Here is a 24,043-nt window from a genome sequence, read left to right as displayed (position 1 = left end):
TTCATACTGGGAAGAAGATCAGCTACTAGAAAGTTTTAACTCAGTACCACAAAGAGAAAAAACTGATTTATTGTCATAATTTTAAAAGAAAGTGATATAATAACATTCACAAATGACATTCATTTGGTTTTATTTTGATATTCATTTTTAAATGGAATGTCCATGCTCAGAGTTTGCAGACAAAATTACTAAGCATTCTGTCATCTCTACATGCTAACAAAATTATAAAGCAATGTTCACACTATTTGGAAGAAATCCATGTTTTTCCATTTCTGTTTCAATAATTTGGTCAAATATTGAGAAAATGGGACCTCAAAAGAATCATAAACTGTGAAAAAAGAATGATGATTGCAGGTCTTTTAAATACTGAAGTACAAATCAAGCCAAATTGATTTTCTTGAAAAATAATTTGTGGAAGATATAATTTAAGCTCCAAAAAGAAAGAAATCATTTATCTGAGGATAATGATGTTTACATAGAAAACTATCTGATGACCAACCCCAGCTCTGTTATATTTTATTTCTTAACCCTTTTTCTTTATTTCTTTACCACTTAATAAATACTTTCTTCTTTTTCTTTTAATTTCTTTCTCTTCTTGTTCATTGCTCTGTGAAAAATAAGAAGGAGGAAGAAGGGAACAAGAAGAAAAGGAAAGAAAGACTTAGGAGTGAGGGAAGGATTCCTCCATCCATAGCTTTTCCTGGGTCATGTGATGAGTTGTAAGCACTGAAATATTTCCTGTCAAGAACGGTCACTTGAAAAATGGGGGGCTGGGCACACTGTGTCTTTGGCAGACCTCCCACCTTTCCACATCCTCCTTCCAGATGTCAGAGGCTTGCCTTCTCCCCATAGAGACACCCACTCTCCCATTCTAACTTTGCTTTGACTATTATTACAGTGCTTACCCTCTCAAAGCAGTATCTGACTGTTGCCTCTTCTCTACCTCTTTATTTTCATAATTTACTAACCTTGTGTCTCATTCTTCCAGAAATTGCCTTTCTGGAAGGCACTGCGACTCAGTAGAAAAGTAGACTCTGGAGTTAACCCCTCTGAGTTTGAATCCTAGCTGTGCAACTTATAGCTGTGTGACTTTGGGCAACTTACTTACCCTCTCTGAGACCCAGTTTCTCTGGATGTAAAAAGTGGGGATAATAATTTCTTCTGCATCTGTTGTTAGGATGCTTTAGTATAATAAACTTACTGTGAAGGGATTTTTTATAGAGGCTGGCATTCAGTTGGTGAGTGAATTGAAGTCGCTCAGTTATGTCTGACTCTTTGTGACCCCCATGGACTGTAGCCTACCAGGCTCCTCCGTCTTTGGGATTTTTCAGGCAAGAATACTGGAGTGGGTTGCCATTTCCTTCTCCAGGAAATCTTCCCAACCCAAGGATTGAACCCAGGTCTCCCACACTGTAGGCAGACACTTTACCATCTGAGCCACCAGGGAAGTCCCCTGCATACAGTAAGAACTTGATAAATGAAGGTGGTAGCTATAATACTACTTAGCATTTTTAATCTTTCACTTTAGAAAACGATCAACAAATAAATGTAAACATATGAAGAGTTAATACAGAATAATGTTTTAGAACCTTTACTTTGCATTGTTCATCCTAAGGTCAGGCTTGAGTCATTCACAAAAACACTATGGAAAAAAAAAATGTTTTATACTCATAAAGTTCTAAAAAAACTTGGTTGTAAATCAGAGCAACAATATTGAGATGAACAAATGTTTAGAAAAAGGCACAAAAAAAGAGCAGAGTGTTCCAATATCCAAGAAATTTAGCCATTTATTCAGCAAAATTCACTCAGGTCAGCCAACTATCATAAAGAATCTGCCAAACACCGGGGATAGAGAGAGAATTAAAACACGCTCCCTGCCCTCGAGGAATCTGCACACCAATGAGGGACACATACCAAACTGCTTCAGAAAATGATAGAATGAGTGACATGCTTCAGGGAGCAAAGAGGAGGGACCCTTCCCCTAATCTGTGGTCAAAGAAAGGCTTTCCAGAAAAGTCGACACCTGAACTGTCTTTAAAAATGAATCCAAGTGACTTGTGTGAAGAAGGATGGGAGGGCAACCACTGCAGGCAGAGCAAACTGCTCAAGGGAGGCAGGAGGCGCTAGAGCACGTGCGGGGAAGCGTCCAGCAAGAAGGTGTTGGAACATCCGGCGGGCGGGAGCCGGTGAGGAAGCAGGGCCCGTGGAGCAGCCTGCCCTTGGCTCTCCGCGGGACACAGGCACGTCGCAGGGGCCCGCACGGCTGGGTTTGGTCTTGAGGGATTGTGCTGGCCTCGGAGTGAAGACACAGGCTCGAGGATGGGTGACAGGGAAAGGGCCCACGAGGGGAGAGAAATACAAGCCAACCATGGACAGCGGAACTCCAAGAGAGAGTCCCAGTTCCTCACCGGAGAGACGTTACACGTGGGTTCCCGAAATATTTAGAAAGCAAAACCGACAAGGTACACGTAAAACCTTCATGAAATAATAAAGGTGAAAGCAAATATCAAAATGTCAGACTCTATGTGTGTGTGTGTGCGTGTGCGTGTGCGTGTGTGAGTGCATGCTAAGTCGCTTCTGTCGTGTCTGACTCTTTGTGACCCTATGGACTATAGACAGCTAGGCTCCTCTGTCCATGGTGATTCTCCAGGCAAGAATACTGGAGTGGGTTGCCATGCCCTCCTCCAGGGGAATCTTTCGGACCCATGGATCGAACCCACGTCTCTTGTGTCTCCTGTACTAGCAGGGGGGTTCTTAACCACTGGCGCCACCTGGAACGCTCAGACTCTGACTCTCTCTGCTCTGCTAAGTCACTTCAGTCGCGTCCGACTCAGTTTCCAAATACTGGAAATGGTCACAAGGACACAAGGTACCCATATTAACTGCAGCTCCTGATATGTGATCAATGTAGTTATTACTCTCTACAACAGGAACATCTGTTTAATAAAATATTTTAAATTTCTACTGTCAATTTTTAACAAGCACATGGGGCTTTGGAACTAGACACATAACTAGATTCCAAAGTGGTGCTCCACTGAAATGCTTTTTGCATTAGGTCTTATTCCTTTCCCACCAATTTTTAGATTAATTAATGTAAATATAAGACTATCCACACACTCAAATTATTTGACAAACTTGAATAAAATAACAAATGTTCTTGATCAAATAATCACTTTTAACAGTGTTGGAAAAACTAAATTGACTCATCAATTCAATCAAGATGAATGAATTAGTTGTTCTGTTGACACAGTTTCTTTCAAAATAAAAAATGATCTGCCATTGCACAAAAGCCAAATGTTCTTCTGCATTGGAGTTTGATGCACCAGAAAACAAACAAAAATTTCAAATGAGTGCCTCATCAAGGATCTTTAATCATAAGTGAGCGCCAGGAAAATGTATTTTTTAAATCCATTAAAAATTAGTTGATAACTTTCCCTCAGTAATAACCACAGTGTTGGATAGCGATGTCCTAATGCATTCAGTATTTTAAAACACTGGTGGGTTACATGCCAACCAATACTGGAGTGGCTGAAAATGGTACAAGGTTTCTTTTGGAGGTGATGAAAATATTCTAAAGTTAGATGGTGGTGGAAGTTACATAACTCTGTAGGTATACTCAAATTTATGGATTTGTATACTTAAAACAGGTGCACTTTATAGTATGCAAATTATATCTAAATAAAACTGTTTTATTTTAAAGCTAAAAGAGGAAGCAGCATTTGAAATTACACACCAGTCCTCTCTGAAGAAATGAGAGATTGCCAAATGAATAACAACCATAGTTTCAGGGGCAAAGATCACTTGGAGGAGCGGTCATCAGAATCCTGAGGGAGAGAACAAATGCAATTGTCAATAACAACAACAAAGAACATATGGTGGATAATTTGACAAAAATGATAATATTCTCAGCCTCAGGAATCTGAAATATCCTTAGGACATTGCAGTGGTCACATGAGGCCACAGTAAGAACACAAGGAAAGTCATGGGCTATCCATTAGAAATGCCAGCAAAAAACTTGCAGGAGGGAGAGGGCCACACGAGCGCTCTTTGGGGTAACAGTGCAGCTTTTCCTGGGATTTGTTCCACATTTTGAATGAAGAATATGCTGAATTTGAGTAGCAAAACAAAGCTGGATCAAAGAAGGCACAAAGAAGGGCAAGAGGCGAAATGATGAAGGAAAGGAGTGCAGAGGCAGCAGGAAGTGCTGTCATTGTGGTAACAAGGATCATGCCAGTAAGGCTGGCATCTGTTATAATCTACCAGCAAAGTCTGTCTTAGCTCTTACCAGCATGCGTCTGCATGCTATGTTGCTTCAGTCGTGTTTGACTCTTTGTGACCCTATGGACTGTAACCCGCCAGGCTCCTCTGTCCCTGGGATCCTCCAGGCAAGAATAATAGAGTGGGTTTCCATGCCCTCCTCCAGGGGATCTTCCGGTCCCAAGGATCAAACCCTCATCCCTTATGGCTCATGAATTGGCAAGTGGGTTCTTTACCACTAGCACCCCCTGGGAAGCAGAGTCTAAACTCTTTAAGTTCTGGGGAAGATGAGAGAGAAATGTAAAAATCAATGTTGAAAATAGGCTAATTTGAATTTTGACCCGTCAAATCCAGATGTGAAGAGGAGGGAATGAAAATATTTCAATAATTGAGAAGAGGAAATGTTTCAGAGAAAGAACCCAGCGACCACAAGAATTTAGAAAAGAAACAAGAAAGAAGGAGAAGATTTCAATGGCCCATGATTTCTGAGCCTGAAGGAAGAGATAAAAACAAGGGGGTTAAAAATACTACAGTTTGGAAGAGAGAAAGGTTGGTTGGAATATTGAACTTGAGCGCGGACCACCTGAGTGAAGTTATTTTATCAAATCAGGACAGATTAGGAGACATGAGGAGAGGAAGGAGCAAGAAGCAATGGTCCCTGTCTTTACCGTTCATTTTTTTATTCGTACCTATAAAAGGACTGGGATTGGGTCCCAGAAAACTGTCTGAGTCCTCAAAACTTCAGCTTTTAAAGATATCCGGCTTTCTCAAGTATGTGTAGTTATGAAACAAAGTATGAATTAACAAGAATTCCAGTGTCTTGAACATGTAATTCAACAGCGATATATTATTGCTAGTTAAAGCAATTTTCAAGGCATGAACCATATTAGTTCTACAAGAACATTTGCTTCGTGTGTTTTTCTTCTAGAAAATTAATAATTTTGGCAACGTGTTTTGTGATGTTCTTTCTAACATGTGTTGTAGAAGGATATTGTTGCAACTGCTGCTTTGTGTATTCTGGCTCACAAAGATGATTTCACACTTACTAAGTTTGAAATTTAAATTGTGGGTTTGGCTGTGGCTATTGCCAGACAGCAATATCACAGAGTTACGATAAAGTTAAGAAATTTTTGTTGTCATTTTAGATTTTTAACTTTATTCAGGAAAAAAAACTACATAATTTCAGAATTACAGACATGTGAGGTATCGACTAATATTTTGCTTTAGACAAACAATTTTTGTGGTTCAGAGAGATCTGCAGGGCATGGGCTGTTGAAACAGCTCTTTCCCAAACTAAGCAATAAATCTAGAATTGACAGCTACACAAAGCCATCATCAAGTCGAGAAGGACTGCATCCACAGTGTAGGCATTCAGGTAATTGGATAGTTGAGAAGGGAAGTGTGAAATGACAGAACTCCACTGTTGCGAAAGATATCAGAGATCATTTTTAAATTATAATCTGCTTAAAAAAATCCTCATATTTGAGAGTACATAGAAGATCTTTAATTATTTTTAATGCTAATCAGGGGGCTCATCAAAAATTTAATTCAACTCCTAAAATATTTAGGTTGTATGTGCATGTATGCTTGGCTATGTTCAATTCATTGCAACTCCATGGACTGTAGCTTGCCAGGCTCCTCTGTCCATGGAGTTTTCTAGGCAAGAGTACTGCAGAGGGTTGCCATTTCCTACTCCAGAGGATCTTCCCGACCCAGGGATTGAACCCAAGTTTCTTGTGTTTCCTGCATTGGCAGGTGGATTCTTTAACACTGGCACCACTTGGAAGCCCTAAAAATATTTAGGTTACCCTCTTAAACAACAGCACCAAGAACTGATTAATTTTTTAATTAAAAAGACATTTTGCAAAAAATCTGTATGAATCAAGATTTTGCAGAAAAACTGAGTTTTAGAGACCTTTTCATTGGAAATTAAAATTATTTTATACATTTACAGTTTTGTTCTGTTTTATTTTATACATTTACAGTTTTGGTCTTACGTGGCATCTGGTCAAATACCAAGAAGAAAAGAAAGAAAGAATTTATGTTTTAAAATATCCATTCAATGAAATAAATAGAATTGTATGCTGGTAACATTAATCACCAGAGTTACAAGAATTATAAATTTACTAATGAATAGATAAACTTTCTTCAGATTCTCCATAACTTTGTTTTCCATGGAAATTCTTAAGACATCTCTCATGAAGTCATTTTTGAAATCTTTACAAATGATAGGCATATCTTCCTGAAGACCATAAGTATATTTTTGATGTCTGTCAGGATGATGTGTATATCCGCTCTCTACTGCTCCCTTTAGCTTATTGGCACAGCATTGAGAGAAAAATGACAATCTGTCTCCAGAAAACTGATTCTGAACTGCGTCTTTTAAGACTAAATGTCTTTGGCTTAAAGAAAAAGAAATATACAAAAGGCATAAAAATCAAATGGGTGATACAATTTGAAAAGTTTTTTTTTTTCATTAGAAATAGAACTTCAAATATTTAGCTGGAAGATATTGTCAACTACACAAGATTTTTTTTTAATGTGTTTTCCAAAAGGCAACATCTCAACACCTCATGGGAGATGGCATGATTTCATGAGATCTCTAAGATACGAAGCTGGTTTTCCCCATCCTCCAGCATCACAATGAGAAAATAACTCTTCTACAGAAATATCCAAAATGAGGAAGCACTGTTTGCGAATTTTACATAAATGTATAAAACTACTGCCTAGAAGATATGATTACAAAAAGTGAAAATAAAATATTTCTAACTCTAAGGTAGTTAAACACATAACGATATAGAAGACCTGGGAACATTGATGACAACGGGCTGAGACCTCCATAGTGGTCAACGAGCGCCATCTAGTGCCTGAAAATGGAAATAGCAACAGAAGCTATTTTATACGTGATTTGCAGAAGGCTGTGGGAAAAACTGATGAGGCTGTCCCAGGTGCAGCTAATTCTGGAAACCAGGATGTGAGGGTGAGGAGGGAGAAGAAAAACAAAGAGGGGGGTTGTTTTGGCATAGGTGGTGACCCTGTAAAAATTCATGGCCAGGATGAGGTGAGGAAAAATGCAAGATCCTGGGTGCTACCAGCAAACAGAACTTTTACTCAGCCCTTTTCAGGGAAGATCTCTCTCCTGTGCCTTTTACTGTATATATCTTCCTTTCTTCTTTCTTACCCTTTTCCCTAATCGCACCTTCTACAAATCTTTTCAGTCAGTTCAGTTCAATCGCTCAGTCGTGTCCAACTCTTTGCGACTCCACGGACAAATCTTTTAGGGCTGGAAATCTGTTGATGATACAAGATTTTTTTAATTGCCTCATAAATTAAGTAATTTCTGGCTTTAAGACAATACAACAAACTTTAAAAACTACACTTATGCTTTATGGACCATCTAGTCTGTATTTAAGGAATGCAAGAAACTGAGGCTAGGAATTTTTAGGTATCCTTGGAGTCACCCAGGTGGTGAGTGACAGAACTCAGACTGAATCCAAGCTTTCCTCACGGACCGGGCCCAATAGGAAGGAATTTTCCTGCCAGGTGGGCACACCTACAAAATGTTCCTCAAAAGTTTTCCCACCTCTAGTCTATTTTTATTTGTTTTGCATATGTTTGGAATTTCAGAGGCTTAATAAAATTATATATTTTCCTCATTTTCTTTGAGATACCTTGAAGAAAATCAGAATTTAATATAAATGCATAGCTACAAAAAAAATGGGCAGTTATCTCTAAGTTCATGTATCCAATCAGTTTCAGAAAAAGAAAGAACTGATTTAAATATAAATTCTGTGTTTCTATGGTCTTTTTTAACATGGTACAACAAATGAAACACAACTTTTTTTATCTTTAATTCCTTCTATTTGTACGCAACTTTTTGCCATAATGTCATCCACTGTAGAATGAAACTTCCTAGAGGGTCAGGAAGTAGTTTTTAAATTTTTGTAAAGGAAGTAGCAGTAGCTTAGGGTGACCTAGATGTTTACCTTTATGGTAAAGTTTTCAAGTATTAAGTTTGATTAATCAACATTTTAAAGAAGATTTATATCTCCTACAATTCTCATTTGCAACAGTTAAATATGCAATGCCTCTGGAAGTCAGCCGCCACATAAACCAGGAAATCACATCCTTTAATACAAATTACTGTATCTGCAAGTAAAAAGCTTCAAAAACACCTTTTTCTTTTTTAATGAGATATTTTACATATTCACATCCCACCCTCAAGAACATCTTGGAGAGGGACTCTCAAATGTTAAAATTAGTAACCATCAGTTACTTCTCACCAATGAAAAATTCAATGTAATCTTTTTATAAAGAAAATAAAGCCAGAATATTGTCCAAAATCATTCAACGAAAGAAGCCGATGATGTTGAACTTGAACTGAGCCCTGTGCTCCTGGCAAACAGAGGTTACAGGAGTTCTCCCATTCTTTGTGTTCTGGAAAACAGCTTCCTGTGAAGAACCAGCCTTCCCAAATGACGCAACACAGACGAGACTCGCACATGCTCCCGTGTTTACCTATGGCAAGGTCAGCCTTGGCTTCATAAGTGATCAGCCCAACCCCCTGCCCCCACTGACCAAGCAGAACAAAATGTCTGGAAACTGAACACTGGTTAAACCCCTCTCCTTTTCTCAGGTCCCTGGCCTTGTGCCTTCTCTCAGCCTGAGACAGCGTACAGCCCCTATTTGTGGGTCCTTCCTGGATGGTGTCAAGACAAACCATTCTCTCATCTGCTGTCCTATATGCCATCCTTTCATTCCACTTCCCCACATCAGGCTCTTTCTAGCTTTGTCTCCATCTCTCATAAAAGCCCTTTTGCCTAACTCTTAAGACACTGCAGATGGTTGGATGGCATCACTGGCTCAATGGATATGCATTTGAACAAGCTCAGGGAGTCAGTGAAGGACAGGGAAGCCTGGCGTGCTGCAGTTCATGGGGTCACCAAGAGTTGTACACAACTTAGCGACTGAACAATGACTCCTCTTATAAACCCCTTTTGCCTAACTCTTAAAGAGACTTCAGGTCCCATGGTCACTATTCTTTCTGTGGCAATAGCCCCCTTACAACACTGTAACAGCCCCTTCCCCCTTTTACAATTAAAGTCTCTCCTTATTAAGTCCATTTTTTGTTTGATAAAATCAAGAATTCTAATTAAAGCTGAGGGACATTGACTACTAAATAAAGCAAACCAGGATGATAAAGTCTTCTGGCTCTAGAAGCAAAATCATACAATGTTCATGAGGGTAAACGTATTTCTCATATTTTTTTCTTTGCTCAGATAACGTTTCACAACTTTTCAAGGGCAGTGCTTTCTGGAAAATATCTGCATTCACAAGAATAGTGAAATATTTTCACAGATTACACTAAAAGTCCCAATATTTTCCAAGTTTCATTCTGGAATATCAAGTTGTCCCAGTTTGCCCAGATCCAACCTTACGTTTAATAAGTGAAAAAAAAATTACTTATTCAGTATTAGCTCACTAAATCTTGCAATTCAGTACTGTATAGTGGGATGAGAAATCTAAATAGCTTTATTCAAAATTCCTGTCAAATTGCTCAGTACTCATTTTGTTTACCAGAGTAAAAATCTAATTTTTCAATGACAAAACCATACATTGTGAGGCCCAGTGCCACTGCAAAATCTTCAGGACATTTCTATGGTCAGAACTGACCAATACCATATGCCATATTATGTAAACAAACATGTACCAATAGGCTCAATTGTACAAACCACAGGAGGAAACAAAAATGATGAGATGAACAGATGTCTTAGAAGCATAATGATGTCTCTGACAATCCAGGAGACAAAGATCTATGTTTCCCTTTGGTCTGTAAAAATCAGTTGGAAATCTTTATAGATTCCCACTCTTTATTTTTTAATTTCATATATATATATACACATATATGAAACAGTGAAATGACTAGTTGGCATTTCACAAACTTAGCAGATCCAGGTAACTGAATTAATTTAGCTAGTGCCCTTCTACACATGTTGGGGAAAAAAAATCATTCATTTCCCTTGACATCAGTTCTAGCCTCAGATCCAATGCCTGGGTACTCTGATTTATTTCTACTGCATTTATTTAATGCTGCTATTTATTCGTTCCTTTATGTGTTAATACTAATTGAACACCTACTGTGTGCTAGCACTGAGGATACAATTCCGAACAAAATAGACCAAAGTCTCTGTCCTCCTGGAACACGTCATTTAGACAGAAAACAAATCACATTAATGAGTAAAATATAATCTATAGAAGACTAGGTGTATTTTGAACTGAGTAGAAAAACAAAGCAGGAAAAGGAGCTACAAAATGCCCTGGGGCAGGGAGGTGGATTTCAGGCACTGACAGGTATGTTTATGTTGAGTCCTCAAGGAAGTGAAGGGCCTGCCAAGTGACTATCTGGGGGAAGAATGCCCCTCGCAAAGGGGCGGCAGGTGCAAAGGCCTGGGAGCAGGGACACGGGCACATGAACGGCAGCGCTGAGCGCTACAGACCCCGTGAAGAGGCGGGAACCACGCAAGGAAGCAGGGGATGCAGATGCGCTAAAGCGAACAGCAACTCAACTGCTGAAGGGCTGGCAAGCGAAAAGCAAAAGTGAAAGGTGCTCAGACGGGTCCGACTCTTTGCAGCCCCACGGTCTACACAGTCCTCGGAATTCTCCAGGCCAGAATAGCAGAGTGGGTAGCCGTTCGCTTCTCCAGGGCATCTTCCCAACCCAGGGATCAAACCCAGGTCTCCTGCTTTGCAGGCGGATTCTTACCAGCTAAGCCACCAGGGAAGAGCTGGGAGAGAGATGTAAGCACAATCCACAGCAGTTTAGATTCCATAACAACAATATAGTTGGGAAGAAAGCTCAGCAGGCAGGGGGAGGAGGGGCTAGAGTTATAGATAGTGGACGGGGTGTCCCTAAATGAACTCAAATCTGAGAGGAGTTCTGTTCAAAAAATGTGGGCCAGTGACGCAGCACGCATGGTGCCAACTAGAGTTAGGACCATAGCAAGGGGAAATATAAATATTATGTAGATGTGTAAGTATATGCATATGATATAAATTTATAAAAGTTACACAATGTTTACATTATATGCAAACTATGTTTGGACACAACACTAAAAATATTGTTTCCCTGTGCATAGACCTTCCCTCGATTCCTCAGATGTATATATCAAAAGGGCCTCTTCTTATGTTTGTTGTTTGAGACAAAGAAGTAGAAAATTCTTTGTCAAATACAAAGCCTTATTAATGGAGGTGGGATCCAGCATTAATTTAGAACCCAGAGGACTTCAGATGATTATTTTCTCTTACCTCTGCAAAGGACAACCATTCAGCAGTACTATCATGAAATGTACACATTTCCTTCACGGGCCCCCTCCCTCCAACTGCAGGCCTCAGCCACGCCCTCCTCCTTCCGGGGGTCTAAGCCCTGCCTGCTGGCCACAGGCCCTCTCTGGGAACATCTTCCTCCCGACATGCCCACGCCCACTCCCCTCTCTTCTAGGCTCAGTCTATGCCAGGGTCAGAAGGAGTCAAACAAGAGCAAGACGTGTCCCTGTACACACGGCTGCCTTTAAAATGGATAAGCAACAAGGTCCTACCAAGGAGCACAGGGAACTCTGCTCCATGTTACGTGGGAGCCTGAATGGGAGGGGAGTTTGAGGTACATGTACATGGATACATGGATATGTATAGGATACATGTATATGTGTGGCTGAGTTGTTCTGCTGTGCACCTGAAATCATCACAACGTTGTTAATCAGTTATACGCCAATGTACAATAAAAAGTTTAAAAAAAACTGTTTAAAAAGGCAAGTTGCTGGCTTCCATGTGGGGAGATTTGAGCAGGCCCCAAGAGGAAGGGTTTACAAAAGACCAGGAGGCTGAGCCCTGGGAGAAAGGCTGAATCCTGCTCCCTATCCTAAAGGAAATTAGCCAAGGAAATCAGTCATCCAAAAGCACTAATAATGTCTGGTAGTATAATGTGTTTTCTCTCAAGCACACCTACAATTTTTAAGAGGCTGTTTTGAATAAAAGAAACGGACCTCGGGTGATGGCTTGCTGAGCGGAGGCTCTTGGAAAGAGGTCTTTGGAGCCCTTCCCAGGAGTAAGCCTGGGGGGTGAGGCCTCAGGTGGGCAAGCCAGTCCAAGGAGGAGCTGAAGCAAGACCCAGCAGTCTAGGGAGCAAAATTCACCTGAGTCCTGCCCCCACCCCTGCTGGGCACGGGCCGCCTGCCTCCTGCCATCTCTTCTCACCCCACAGTCATTCCAAAGGGAACACTTACATTCCTCATTTTGGATTGGTATCTACCTGATGGTAAATAAATTAAATATGAATTCCCCTCAGTTTTAGAACTCATGTCCATCAAAATGTTAAGAATCCTGAGTCTCAATTCCAATTCTTTCCATTGATTTGGAGAAACAACATTTAAGTATCAGTTTTCCCATTAGATTATCAAAGATTATTGAGCTGTTAGTTATTAGTAAATGTCCCATTCTGCTATTCTCTGTATTATCCCTTCAAAAAGCTCTAAAAGCACCCTCAAATCTTCATTTACAGTATCTAACAATTGTACATTTTTACAACACAGAAAACCTAAGTTAATATTTCAGTTGATGCTCATGTTTCCCTACCACTTTCCTCCTTTTTGAATCTTTAAAAAATATCTTGTATACATAAATTGAAATTCCATTTCTAATTTTATTTCACTCTCTTATGAAAGCAGCAATTACAATATTTGTAATCAATAGACATATTCTGGCATTTAAAATATAAAATCAAAGTGGAAAAATATTAGAGATACTGATATTTAGATCAAGATTCAGATCAAGATGATAATAGTCTTTGTATAAATTTATGACCTCAAAGTAATATTTTTAAATATTCCTTTAACATGAAAGTAACTTTTTCTAAAAGCATAAAGAAAAGCCCAGGGAAGACTTTCATTTTCTAATTTTGGGGCTTATTAACTACAGTTAAGCAGTTTAAAAATCTATCTGCATATTTTCACTTGCCCTACACTTGGTTCAAAAGCAATCATTTGCTGCCCCCTGGCTGTAAAGAGATTCCTTATCTTTGAATAAAATTATTTTCTTTAAAAGAAAAAATTATTGTATGTTGAAAAGGGAAGGATATAGAAAATCTGGAACTTCTCTGGAAGTCCAGGAGTTAAGACTCCACTCTTCCAATGCACAGGGTGTGGGTTCAATCCCTGGTTGGAGAAATAAGATCCTGTATACTACACAGCACAGCCAAAAGATTAAAAAAAGAAATAAAATTTATGACCTCCCAAATATATCAAGGTACTAATTAATACGGATAAAGAACCTACATTTTTAGATCAGACTGCCTACCACGTACCAGCTGTGTGATCTTAGTCAAATTACTGAACCTCTCTCTGAAGTGTCCTAATCCATGTTAAAGAAGCTAATGAGAATAATAATGCCTACCTCATTTGACCGGTAACCACAGCTAGAGAAATCCTGGCATGCACACAACGAAGACCCAGAGCAGCCAAAAATAAAAGCAAATAATTTATTTAAAAACAATAAATAAGTAAATTGACATTGCCCTCCAATCTTGCACTCCACCAACAGCATGAGCCAAAACACCTGATTGACATAGAGGCAAAGTTGGGACCCAGCTTTGTTATTTTACAGTTCTACAGATGTGTGCTCAGTTATCTCAAGATTGTATATTAAGTCCATTTATCTTTACCCACTAATATGAAATATTATCTTCTACAAAGGTTTCTGTCTCTAATAACAGCAAAGAAAAATGTTCACTATCAACATATAAAATAAAGAATTTAAAATCTGAGTGTCAAATTTTCATCAAAGCTACCTTCTTTTCCTCCCCTCAAATCTAGGAGTAAGCAATTTTATCTTGATGCTGTGATGTCTCATTCTTTAAAAGGAACATGGAGAACAATTTAGATAAACACATTATTCATAGTCTAATTCTGAAAACATCACAACTAGCTGCTGCTCCCATAAGCATGAGAAACAAATGGTCCTGTGTGTGTTTTTAGCAAAGTACTACTATACAGCGTTGTCCCTTTCTAAGATCCTGCAGTTCTATGAAAGAACTATATTAAGATCTGTACTCACAATACTGAGACTATGTCACAGTCAGGTCTAGTGGGAGAAGAAAACCTCAATTGGGACATTTGTCCTTTGGCATCTGTCATTAAGCAATGCAAAGCATAAAGTAGATTACCAAAGGTCATGTTTTAGGTCTGCATTGTCCAACACACACTCCATACTGCTGTTATTGGACTACACAGTAACCACTAGCCACACATGGCTTTCAAGCACCTGAAATGTAGACAGTCCAAAATAAGATTGGGTTGCAAAATACACACTGCTTTTCTAAGAAATTATAAAGAAAGAATGTAAGATATCTCAATAATTTTTATATTATTTACACATCAAAATGTTAAACTTTGTGTATATTCATTAAATAAAATGTATTATGAAAATTTACTTTATTCTCTCTTTTACTTCTTTAATGTAGCTACTGCAAGACTCATAATTACAAACATGTCTCATTTTGTATTTCTATTAGACCATAGTATCAGTTCACAGCAATAGAACTTGTAACTTTAGGACATGACCTGAAGGATTAGCTGTGACTCTTGGAGACCACACATAAAAGCTGCAATCACAGGGATTCCAAAAAGTTCAGTATGAATAGTAGATAATACAATACACTAGGAAGAAAGAATTATTCATTCTGCAAATATGGATTAAGCACCAATTATTGCCAGGAACATGCCTGGCATTAGATCTGGACTATAGACTCCTTGATAACTGTACAACTTTAACCTTGTCAAAGCATTAAATTTCTCTGAGCCCCGTGGCTTCATGTGTATAGTTGACCTTGCCTCAAGAGAAGAGATCAGAATGAATGCACTCTTGAAATTCTTTTCTGCATCAAGATCTATGATTCTGTACATATTTCAAGTTTGTAATCAAAGTCTCTAACTGGCTATAAAACTATATTAGAAAAGCTTATATCGTAAATTTATAAACCACATTTTTTACACATTATTTACTATGAACATTTTCTCTCAGCATGTAAATAAATTTATTCAGTGTGTAAAACATTCAATTCTATAATGGATAGTGAACTACAAAGAGAAATAAAATCATATTTTGCACCATACGCTGACAGTTTTATTTTGAGGTACATAGATTTTTTTCTTTAACTTACTCAATATTTATATAATGAATTCAAGGAAAGGTGCTATCGAGGAAACAAACATTCATAGGGATAGTTCCTGTTCTTAAGTAACTCATCTTTGTGAAGCTTCCCTGGCCAGAGTTATTCCTAAAGGTAGATTTAATTACTCCATTGTTCATGTCTCTATTACATTCAACACATTTTTTCTGTTTATGTTTCTGCTTCCTGCCTAGACTGTAATCTCCTTGGTAAAGGGATTATCTTATTCATCTTTGAATCCAGTACTTAACAAACAAGGGATGCATGTTGAACACTTGACATGTGGCTATTATCATAACCAATAAGAAAAAGATGGACAAGCCGTGCCCTAGACATGATACCCTGAGAAGAGCACACCATCAGCTATGCAGTATTTTTGCCAAGAATGCATAACCTCAGTCTGTTATTAGGAAACATCTGACAAGCACAAAGTGATAAACATTCTATTAAGAAAGTAGGGCACAGGGGATTACATTCTTACAAAATATTAATGTCATAAAAGACAAAGAAAGGTTGTGGAAATGTTCTATATCAAAGAAAGCTAAAGAAACATGACAATTAAATGCCATACCTTATCCTGGACTGGATCTTTTACTGGAGTGGAAAGACTCCTATCAGGGATATTATTAGGTCAATGGACAAAACTGGAATGATAGATTAAGGTATTGTATTAATGCTAATTTATGAATTTGATAACTTCATTATAGTTATGTAAAAAAGTATTCCTATTTTTAGGATACACATGGAGATACCTTAAACTATTATAATATATGTAACCTTCAAATAGGTCAGCAAAAAATTATGTCCACATGCATACATGAACATACATGCACCACACATGTAAATACCCATGTAAACATACATGGAGAGAGCAAATGATAAAGCAAAATGAACCTGGTAAACAGTGTGTGCATACTTCCCTTGTACTGTTTATGTGTTTGCAGTTTTGAAATTACTTCCAAATGAAATGTTTTTAAAAAGACAAATATATATATACATGAGGCTCAGCTTCACTGCTGTTCACAGAAATATAAGTTAAAACAATGAGAAAAAAAAATGAGAAAGCATATTCACTATTAGCAAAAATTTAAAGGATGAATAGTATTTAGCAAAGGCAAAGGTGTAGAGAAAGTAATACTGTTTTCACATAATGTTGAACAGAAATTGACAAATCCTTTTAGAGGATAATTTAGCACTTTCATATATTAACCCTTTAACCTTTTAAACCCAGAAGTTCACTTCTAGGAATTTTCCTTTAAAATTGCATGCAGTATGCATATTGACAAGGCAATATAAGGTGGGCACTTCAGTATTGTTTGTAATAGCAAAAAAAAAAAAAAATGGTAGATAACCTAAATGAGAAGAAGTGGCAAGAATACAAAAGAGATCTTCATAACCCAGATAATCACAATGGTGTGATCACTCACCTAGAGCTAGACATCCTGGAATGTGAAGTCAAGTGAGCCTTAGGAAGCATCACTACAAAGCTAGTAGAGGTGATGGAATTCCAGTTGAGCTGTTTCAAATTCTAAAAGATGATGCTGTGAAACTGTCGCACTCAATATGCCACTAAATGTGGAAAACTCAGCAGTGGCCACAGGACTGAAAAAAGTCAGTTTTCATTCCAATCCCAAAGAAAGGCAAGGCCAAAGAATGCTCAAACTACTGCACAATTGCACTCATCTCACCCGCTAGTAAAGTAATGCTCAAATTCTCCAAGCCAGGCTTTAATAATACATGAACCTTGAACTACCAGATGTTCAAGCTGGTTTTAGAAAAGGCAGAGGAACCAGAGGTCAAATTGCCAACATCTGCTGGATCATCAAAAAAGCAAGAGCGTTCCAGAAAAACATCTACTTTATTCACTATGCCAAAGCCTTTGACTGTGTGGATCACAACAGACTGTGGAAAATGCTGAAAGAGATAGGAATACCAGACCACCTGACCTGCCTCTTGAGAAATCTGTATGCAGGTCAAGAAGCACCAGTTAGAACCGGATATGGAACAACAGACTGGTTCCACATAGGAAAAGGAGTACGTCAAGGCTGTATATTGTCACCCTGCCTATTTAACTGATATGCAGAGTACATCATGAGAAATGCCGGGCTGGATGAAGCACAAACTGGAATTAAGATTGCCAGGAGAAATATCAATAACCTCAGATATGCAGATAACACCACCCTTATAGCAGAAAGTGAAGAACTAAAGGGCCTCTTGATGTTAAGTGAAAGAGGAGAGTGAAAAAGTTGGCTTAAAGCTCAACATTCAGAAAACAAAGATCAAGGCATCTGGTCCCATCACTTCATGGGAAATAGATGGGGAAACAGTGGCAGACTTTATTTTTGGGGGGCTTCAAAATCACTGAAGATGGTGACTGCAGCCATGAAATTAAAAGACGCTTACTCTTTGAAAGAAAAGTTATGACCAACCTCGACAGCATATTAGAAAGCAGAGACATTACTTTGCCAACAAAAGTCTGTCTAGTCAAGGCTATGGCTTTTCCGTGGTCATGTATGGATTTGAGAGTTGAACTACAAAAAAGCTGAACACTGAAGAATTGATGCTTTTGAACTGTGGTGTTGGAGAGGACTCTTGAGAGTCCCTTGGACTGCAAGGACATGAACCAGTCCATCCTAAGGGAGATCAGTCCTGGGTATTCATTGGAAGGACTGATGCTAAAGCTGAAACTCCAATCCTTTGGCCACGTTATGGTATTCTTGACAGACCAGGACCTGGGGACAGGAGTCAACGAAAGGAAGGTGAAGAAAAGAAGGATGTGGGGGACCCAAGTCTCTAGTGGAACAAGGGTACTTTATTCATATTGTTATACAAGGAAGCTTTAGGCAGAAAAATAAAGTTGAGTAAAAAACACCGAAACCAGACGCATAACAACAGTAACTAAGGGAATAACAATAGTCATAGGGCCATAACAACAGTAACTAGGGGAATAACAATCGTCACAGAGCCATAAGACAATCCATGTATTGCAAATAGGGTAGTATGACTAAGTAGTTTTACAAAAAAGTAAACGGTTACTAAAAGGAATCCATGTATGCGTTCTGCCTCATGACCTCAGTCCTGAGAACTGCGGGCAGCTCTGCTCGTTCCTGTTTTCCAGGAACTGATAAGGAACAGAGGGCCCTTAAGAAACAGAAAACAACATATAGGATTCCTTAAAATTAAACATTCCCTGAAAATACCCCCTTTTTATTATTGTGAAAAAGGCCCTGATCAATTGAGTTTGTTTAGTTTGAACAATTTTTGTTGAAAGGCATTGGTATACAACAAATATAATTACCAGGACAATTATCAATGTTATAGCACCAGACGCAATACTATGAGTAATACTTTGGAACCATCCTTGAGGGTCTAGCCCAGATAATTGATCAGCTAGCTGTTCAGCTAAAGTTTCCAAATTATTCTAAGAGGGCAGACTTTTAGAGAAGGTTTTGAAGATTTCTTTTTGTAATAACTACATTTAGGGAAGCATATCGTGTATGTCTTGCAAATGAAATTTGATTTGTTCCCAGTCATAGGCACTATAGTTGAATTGAACAGGGATAATACAAAATTGAGCAGAATTCCAATCACATTTTAGTATTATTTGCTTCTGTAAATCTATTAATTGATCTCCAACCCATTTGATGGCTGTTTTTAGTTTCTGTATTTCATCTTGAACTTCCTCATCTATCTGAGCCTGAGTGGCCCACATAGTATGAGCATCTTTGGTCTAATTTTGAATAAAATTATGTGTTTGAACTGAGGTTTGTAAAGCAATGTCTGCAACAGCAGCAGTTGTGCAAATGGCTACTAATCCCAAAATACCAAGAATTAACCATCCAATGAATCATTTAGATCGCTGGAGTAAGTTAGTGAGCAGCTGGGAGGCAAGTCCTGACATGGGACCCTCTTTCCAGGGATTCATTTTTCAAAGAAACAGAGGAATTAAGACAAGTATATAATTTGTAATCTCTACAAGTCACAAAACGTAGAGTCTTATTAAACTGTAAGTTCTCTATAGCTATAACAAAAGGAAGAGGAACATTAGCTTGTATAAAATATGAATGACTATAACGAAAGGAATAGTTACTATGAGTTGAAGAGCAAGCCCAGCAGAACCATACAAGCACAGTCATGCTCATCAGGGACCAGCGGTTGAAGCACTCTTGGCCCTTTTGGCTCTCGGTTGCTGTTTTGTTTCTGTAGAGTTCCACAAAAGTGTCCCAGCCGCCGTTCTCCTGGATCCAAGGCTCTAGGTGGCCATTTAGGTAAGTGGCCATCCAAGTTGTGAGCTGACTCACCAATACCTGCATCTCCTTGTCTGTGCTTTCCATGCTTAGTGCCCCACCGAAGGAGAAAAAGGCCACGATGTGACCCCAGTTCACCCCGTCCTGGAAGAGCTCATACACTACCTGTTCAAAGCTCTGATATGCTGTCCCTAGGGTGATGTGGAGCTGGGACGTCAGGTCGCTGAATGTCTATTGGTACCTCAGTTCAAACTCATTGCCTGCCTCCCTCAGGGCTTGCTTTACTGTTGCCATGGGGATCATTTCCCTGGCGACCAAGCTTCTGCTGTGGCCAGTGGCTCCATTCACTGCAGGGCTACCTGCCAGGTGCCAGGATGGGTTGCCATTGATGGCATTGCTGTATCCTCTCTGGGAAAGCTTGTAAGAGAGAAAGTCAACCACTAGTTCCCAGTTGCTCTGAGATATTTTTATAATAAGGATGGGTTCCACCAGTCTGTTGTCTAAAATACCTGTAGTGAAAAAGGGGGTTAGGTATATAGGTCCAATAAGTATGAATAATTCAGCTTGAGTTGGGGAAGCAAAAGCAAGCAAAGCAAGCATAGCAACAAAAATATTTTCTGGATTCCAAGACATGCTCTGTTGAGAAACCAGATTTTTATCTTGATTAGTAATGGTTTTTGTTTGTAGGTAGGAGATCATCAGAGAAGGCAATGGCACCCAACTCTAGTACTCTTGCCTGGAATATCCCATGGATGGAGGAGCCTGGTGGGCTGCAGTCCATGGGGTCTCTGAGAGTCGGACATGACTGAGCGACTTCACTTTCACTTTTCACTTTCATGCATTGGAGAAGGACATGGCAACCCACTCCAGTATTCTTGCCTGGAGAATCCCAGGGATGGGGGAGCCTGGTGGGCTGCCATCTATGGGGTCGCACAGAGTCAGACACAACTGAAGCGACTTAGCAGCAACAGCAGCAGCAAGGAGATCATAAGGTCGATGACATTGAGGGGGGTGTTTCTTGGAGATTTTTAGAATCACCATGGCTTGTATTGGAATTTTTTTTTTCTCGGGAATTTTGTCGTTTCTTTTTTATTTTGAATGCCGGAGGACCTTCTGGGGCGGATCTTCCAGGGCGGATCTTCCAAAGAGGAAGCCAGTTGATTTTCATTGGATCTACCTGGAGAAATATAAGCATACCCTTTTCCCTGTAAGATTAATGTCCCAGATTTCCATTGTTTAGTTAGCCCATCTTGATACCAAATGGGCAGAGGAAGAGAAGTGTCTTTCAATTCCTAGAAATGTTTTTCTGCTTATTTCAAGATAACTCCTTGTGGTAAGTTTTAAAAATTTAAAACAAATAAAGCTGTATTAACAATAGTTATAGGTTTCAAGAATATCTTACGTTGGAATCTAGTAAAGTCTGCTCTGGATAGGGAAGATAGAATTGTTCCTGTGTATTCCTCCTTTTTAAATTTTTTTATTTGTTAGTTTCAGTGTGTGAAATGGGGGAAGTGTGGTCCCTAATAATAGACTGTAATTCAAGAAAAAGTTGTTGAATAATAGACTGATTAGAATTTATGGTAGAAATTTCTATATTTTTTAATACAAAAACTGAATTTGAGGAGCCAGAAATTATATTAATAGGGTAAGGATGTAGGTGAATAACTTGAATAAGAGCATATAATTCATTTTGTTGGGCAGAATGAAATTTAGTATTAAAGACTTTATATTCTTTGAGAGACCAAAATGAGGCTTTAGCATTTTTTGGCCCCATCTATATAGAAAATATCAGTTTGAGGTATAGGCTGTGATGTAACAATGCAAGAGATAATAAATTTAGTATTTTTGAAGAAATTTCAAAGTTTATTATAAGGATAATGAAATGAAATCTCTCCAAAATAGTCTAAGAAGGCTATTTGAAAATTGGTAGAAGTTTCTAATGCATTTTCAAATTGAGCTTTATTAATATAATTTTGTGAGGATCGGAGCCAATTAAAGTCTTAGTTCTATTTCTCCCATTGATAATTATTAGAGCGATCAAATCAAGATAGGGTGTAAGTGACTTGGTCCCTCTAAAATGGGTATAGATCCATTCTATTGAGTGTTCTTGTTGGGCAAGAAGTCCTATGAGGGAATGGAGAGAAGGGAGTACAAACAACTTTAGAGGTAATTGAAATCTAATACGAGTAAGAAACTGTTTTTGTAATTTATTTTGTACTAAACAGAGTTCCTCTTGTACCTCTTGTGAAAGTGAACGAGGGATATTTAAATCAGGATCTCCTTTCAAAGTATTAAATAAATTAGTCAGTTGATCATTTGCAATGCCTAAAGAGGGTCTAATCCAGTTTATAGCACCTAAAAGTTTTTGAAAATCATTCAAGGTTGATAATTTATCAACACAAATTTGTGTTAGTTGGGGAGTAATATGTTGTCTATTAACAATAGATCCTAAGTAATGGTAAGGTGTAGAGGTTTGAATTTTTTCAGGGGCAATAATTAATCCAGAGTCTTTTAAACACCATTGAGCTATGTCAAACATATGTTGAGTTTCTAAAACAGATAGAACTGAAAACAATATATCATCCATATAATGAATAACAAGAAAGTCAGGAAATTGTTTTCACACAGGTTCAAGGGCTTTGGCTACATAATATTGACACATGGTGGGAGAATTCATTATTCCTTGAGGCAATACAGTTCATTGATATCATTTATGAGGCCCAATATGATTAGGAAAAGGAAGAGAGAAGACAAATCTTTCTCAGTCTAGAGGGTGTAAAGGTATAGTAAAAAAGCAATCCTGTAAATCTACAATAATATGCCAGTTTTGAGGAATAGTGCTAGGTGATGGAATGCCTGGTTGCAGTGTACCCATAGGTTTCATAGATGCATTAACTTTTTGAAGGTCTGTTAAGAGATGCCATTTGTCAGATTTTTTTAATTACAAAAATGGGAAAATTCCAAGGGGAATAAGATTCCTCAATGTGTTTTAATTTCAATTGTATATTGACAAGTTCCTTAGTAGCCTCTAGTTTCTCTTTTGTAAGGAGCCATTGCTCTGTCCAAATAGGCTTGTCACTTTTCCAAGTTATTTTAATAATTGCACCATTTGTTAAGTGAGCAGTGGCCCCTAGGAAAAATGTGGAATACATATTTTAGCTTGCCATTGCATAAGTAAATCTCTTCCTATTAAATTAAGGGGTGCATCTATCACATAAGGTCATAATGTTGCGTGCTGGCCTTATGGTCCCTCACATGGATATATTTGGACACTTTGATAAACCTCTTGTACTTTGGTTTGAGAAACTCCTGCAATTTGGCAAGAACTTCTCTGTATAGGCCAAGATTTGGGCCATAAATATTTGCAGATAATAGTGATATCAGATCCAGTATCAAGAAGATCAGAAAATTTTTTGCCATTAATTTTGATATTTATATTTGGTCATACATATTCAGATACTATTGATGTCCATAGGATTGTTTTTGATCTGTATTGTTAAATCCACCTGTCTGTATGTTATCAGAGAAGTTAATAGAAATGTAAGGTAAAAGAAGTATTTGAGCAGTTTTGTCCCCCTTTTTGAATTGCCATAGTATCTGAGATGACATCATAATTTGAATTTTTTCCCTTATAATCTGAATCAATTACTTCTGGGTGAACAGTAACTCCTTTAGAAGTCAAACTAGATCGGCCAAGTAAAAGACTGAAGGTTTGTGGGGGTAGGGGTCCAAAAAGTCTGGTAGGTATTCTACAAGGGACTACCTGAGGAAAAAGGAGAAAATCATTTAAGGCTGGTATATTGACAGCAGCACTGCCGGATGTTGAGGGTTTGAAGGAAAAGATGCAGTTTGCCCCTGGGTTTTGTTGACGGGGACCTAGGGGGTCCCCAGCTTGGAGTTTCCCAAAATAGGCTTCCCTTCAATATCATATTTAGATTGACATTCTCTGGCCCAATGTATCCCCTTACGGCAACAAGGGCAAATTCCTGGAGGTTTTTTAATAGTTTTAATTTTTTCTGTGTATTTTTTAGGACAATCTCTTTTTTAAATGGGTCTTATCCCTGCACGCTAAACATCCTTCATTTCCCTTTTTAAAGGCAGCAACCAGTGTTTCAGCTAACATTTGCATTTTTTAAAGTTCTGATCCTAAATTGCTACAAGCCTTCAAATAATCAATAATAGTCTCAGTCTCATCAATTGGAGTGATAGCTCTTTAACATTTTTGGTTTGCATTTTTATAAGCAAGCAGTTTTTCTAGCTGCATTTTGGCCTCTTCTCCTATAACAATACAGGAAATAGCAACTTCCAATCTAGCTAAAAA

General features: G+C 38.4%; 1 protein-coding gene across 1 annotated transcript; it reads right to left on the bottom strand.

The window, feature by feature from the left end:
• Positions 1–18,150: 18,150 nt before the first annotated feature.
• Positions 18,151–20,396, bottom strand: LOC120878500 (bcl-2-like protein 1). Its single transcript, XM_040261092.1, is given in 1 exon segment — positions 18,151–20,396. A coding segment is annotated over 1 exon segment (1,011 nt). The 5' UTR covers positions 20,356–20,396; the 3' UTR covers positions 18,151–19,344.
• Between the last annotated feature and the right edge of the window lie 3,647 nt (positions 20,397–24,043).

The sequence above is a fragment of the Oryx dammah genome, unplaced genomic scaffold (assembly GCF_014754425.2).
Source record: "Oryx dammah isolate SB20612 unplaced genomic scaffold, SCBI_Odam_1.1 HiC_scaffold_19, whole genome shotgun sequence".
Classification (NCBI taxonomy): Eukaryota; Metazoa; Chordata; class Mammalia; order Artiodactyla; family Bovidae; genus Oryx; species Oryx dammah.
The sequence above is the reverse complement of the archived record's forward strand: the minus strand, read 5'-3'. Positions and strand labels throughout refer to the sequence as shown.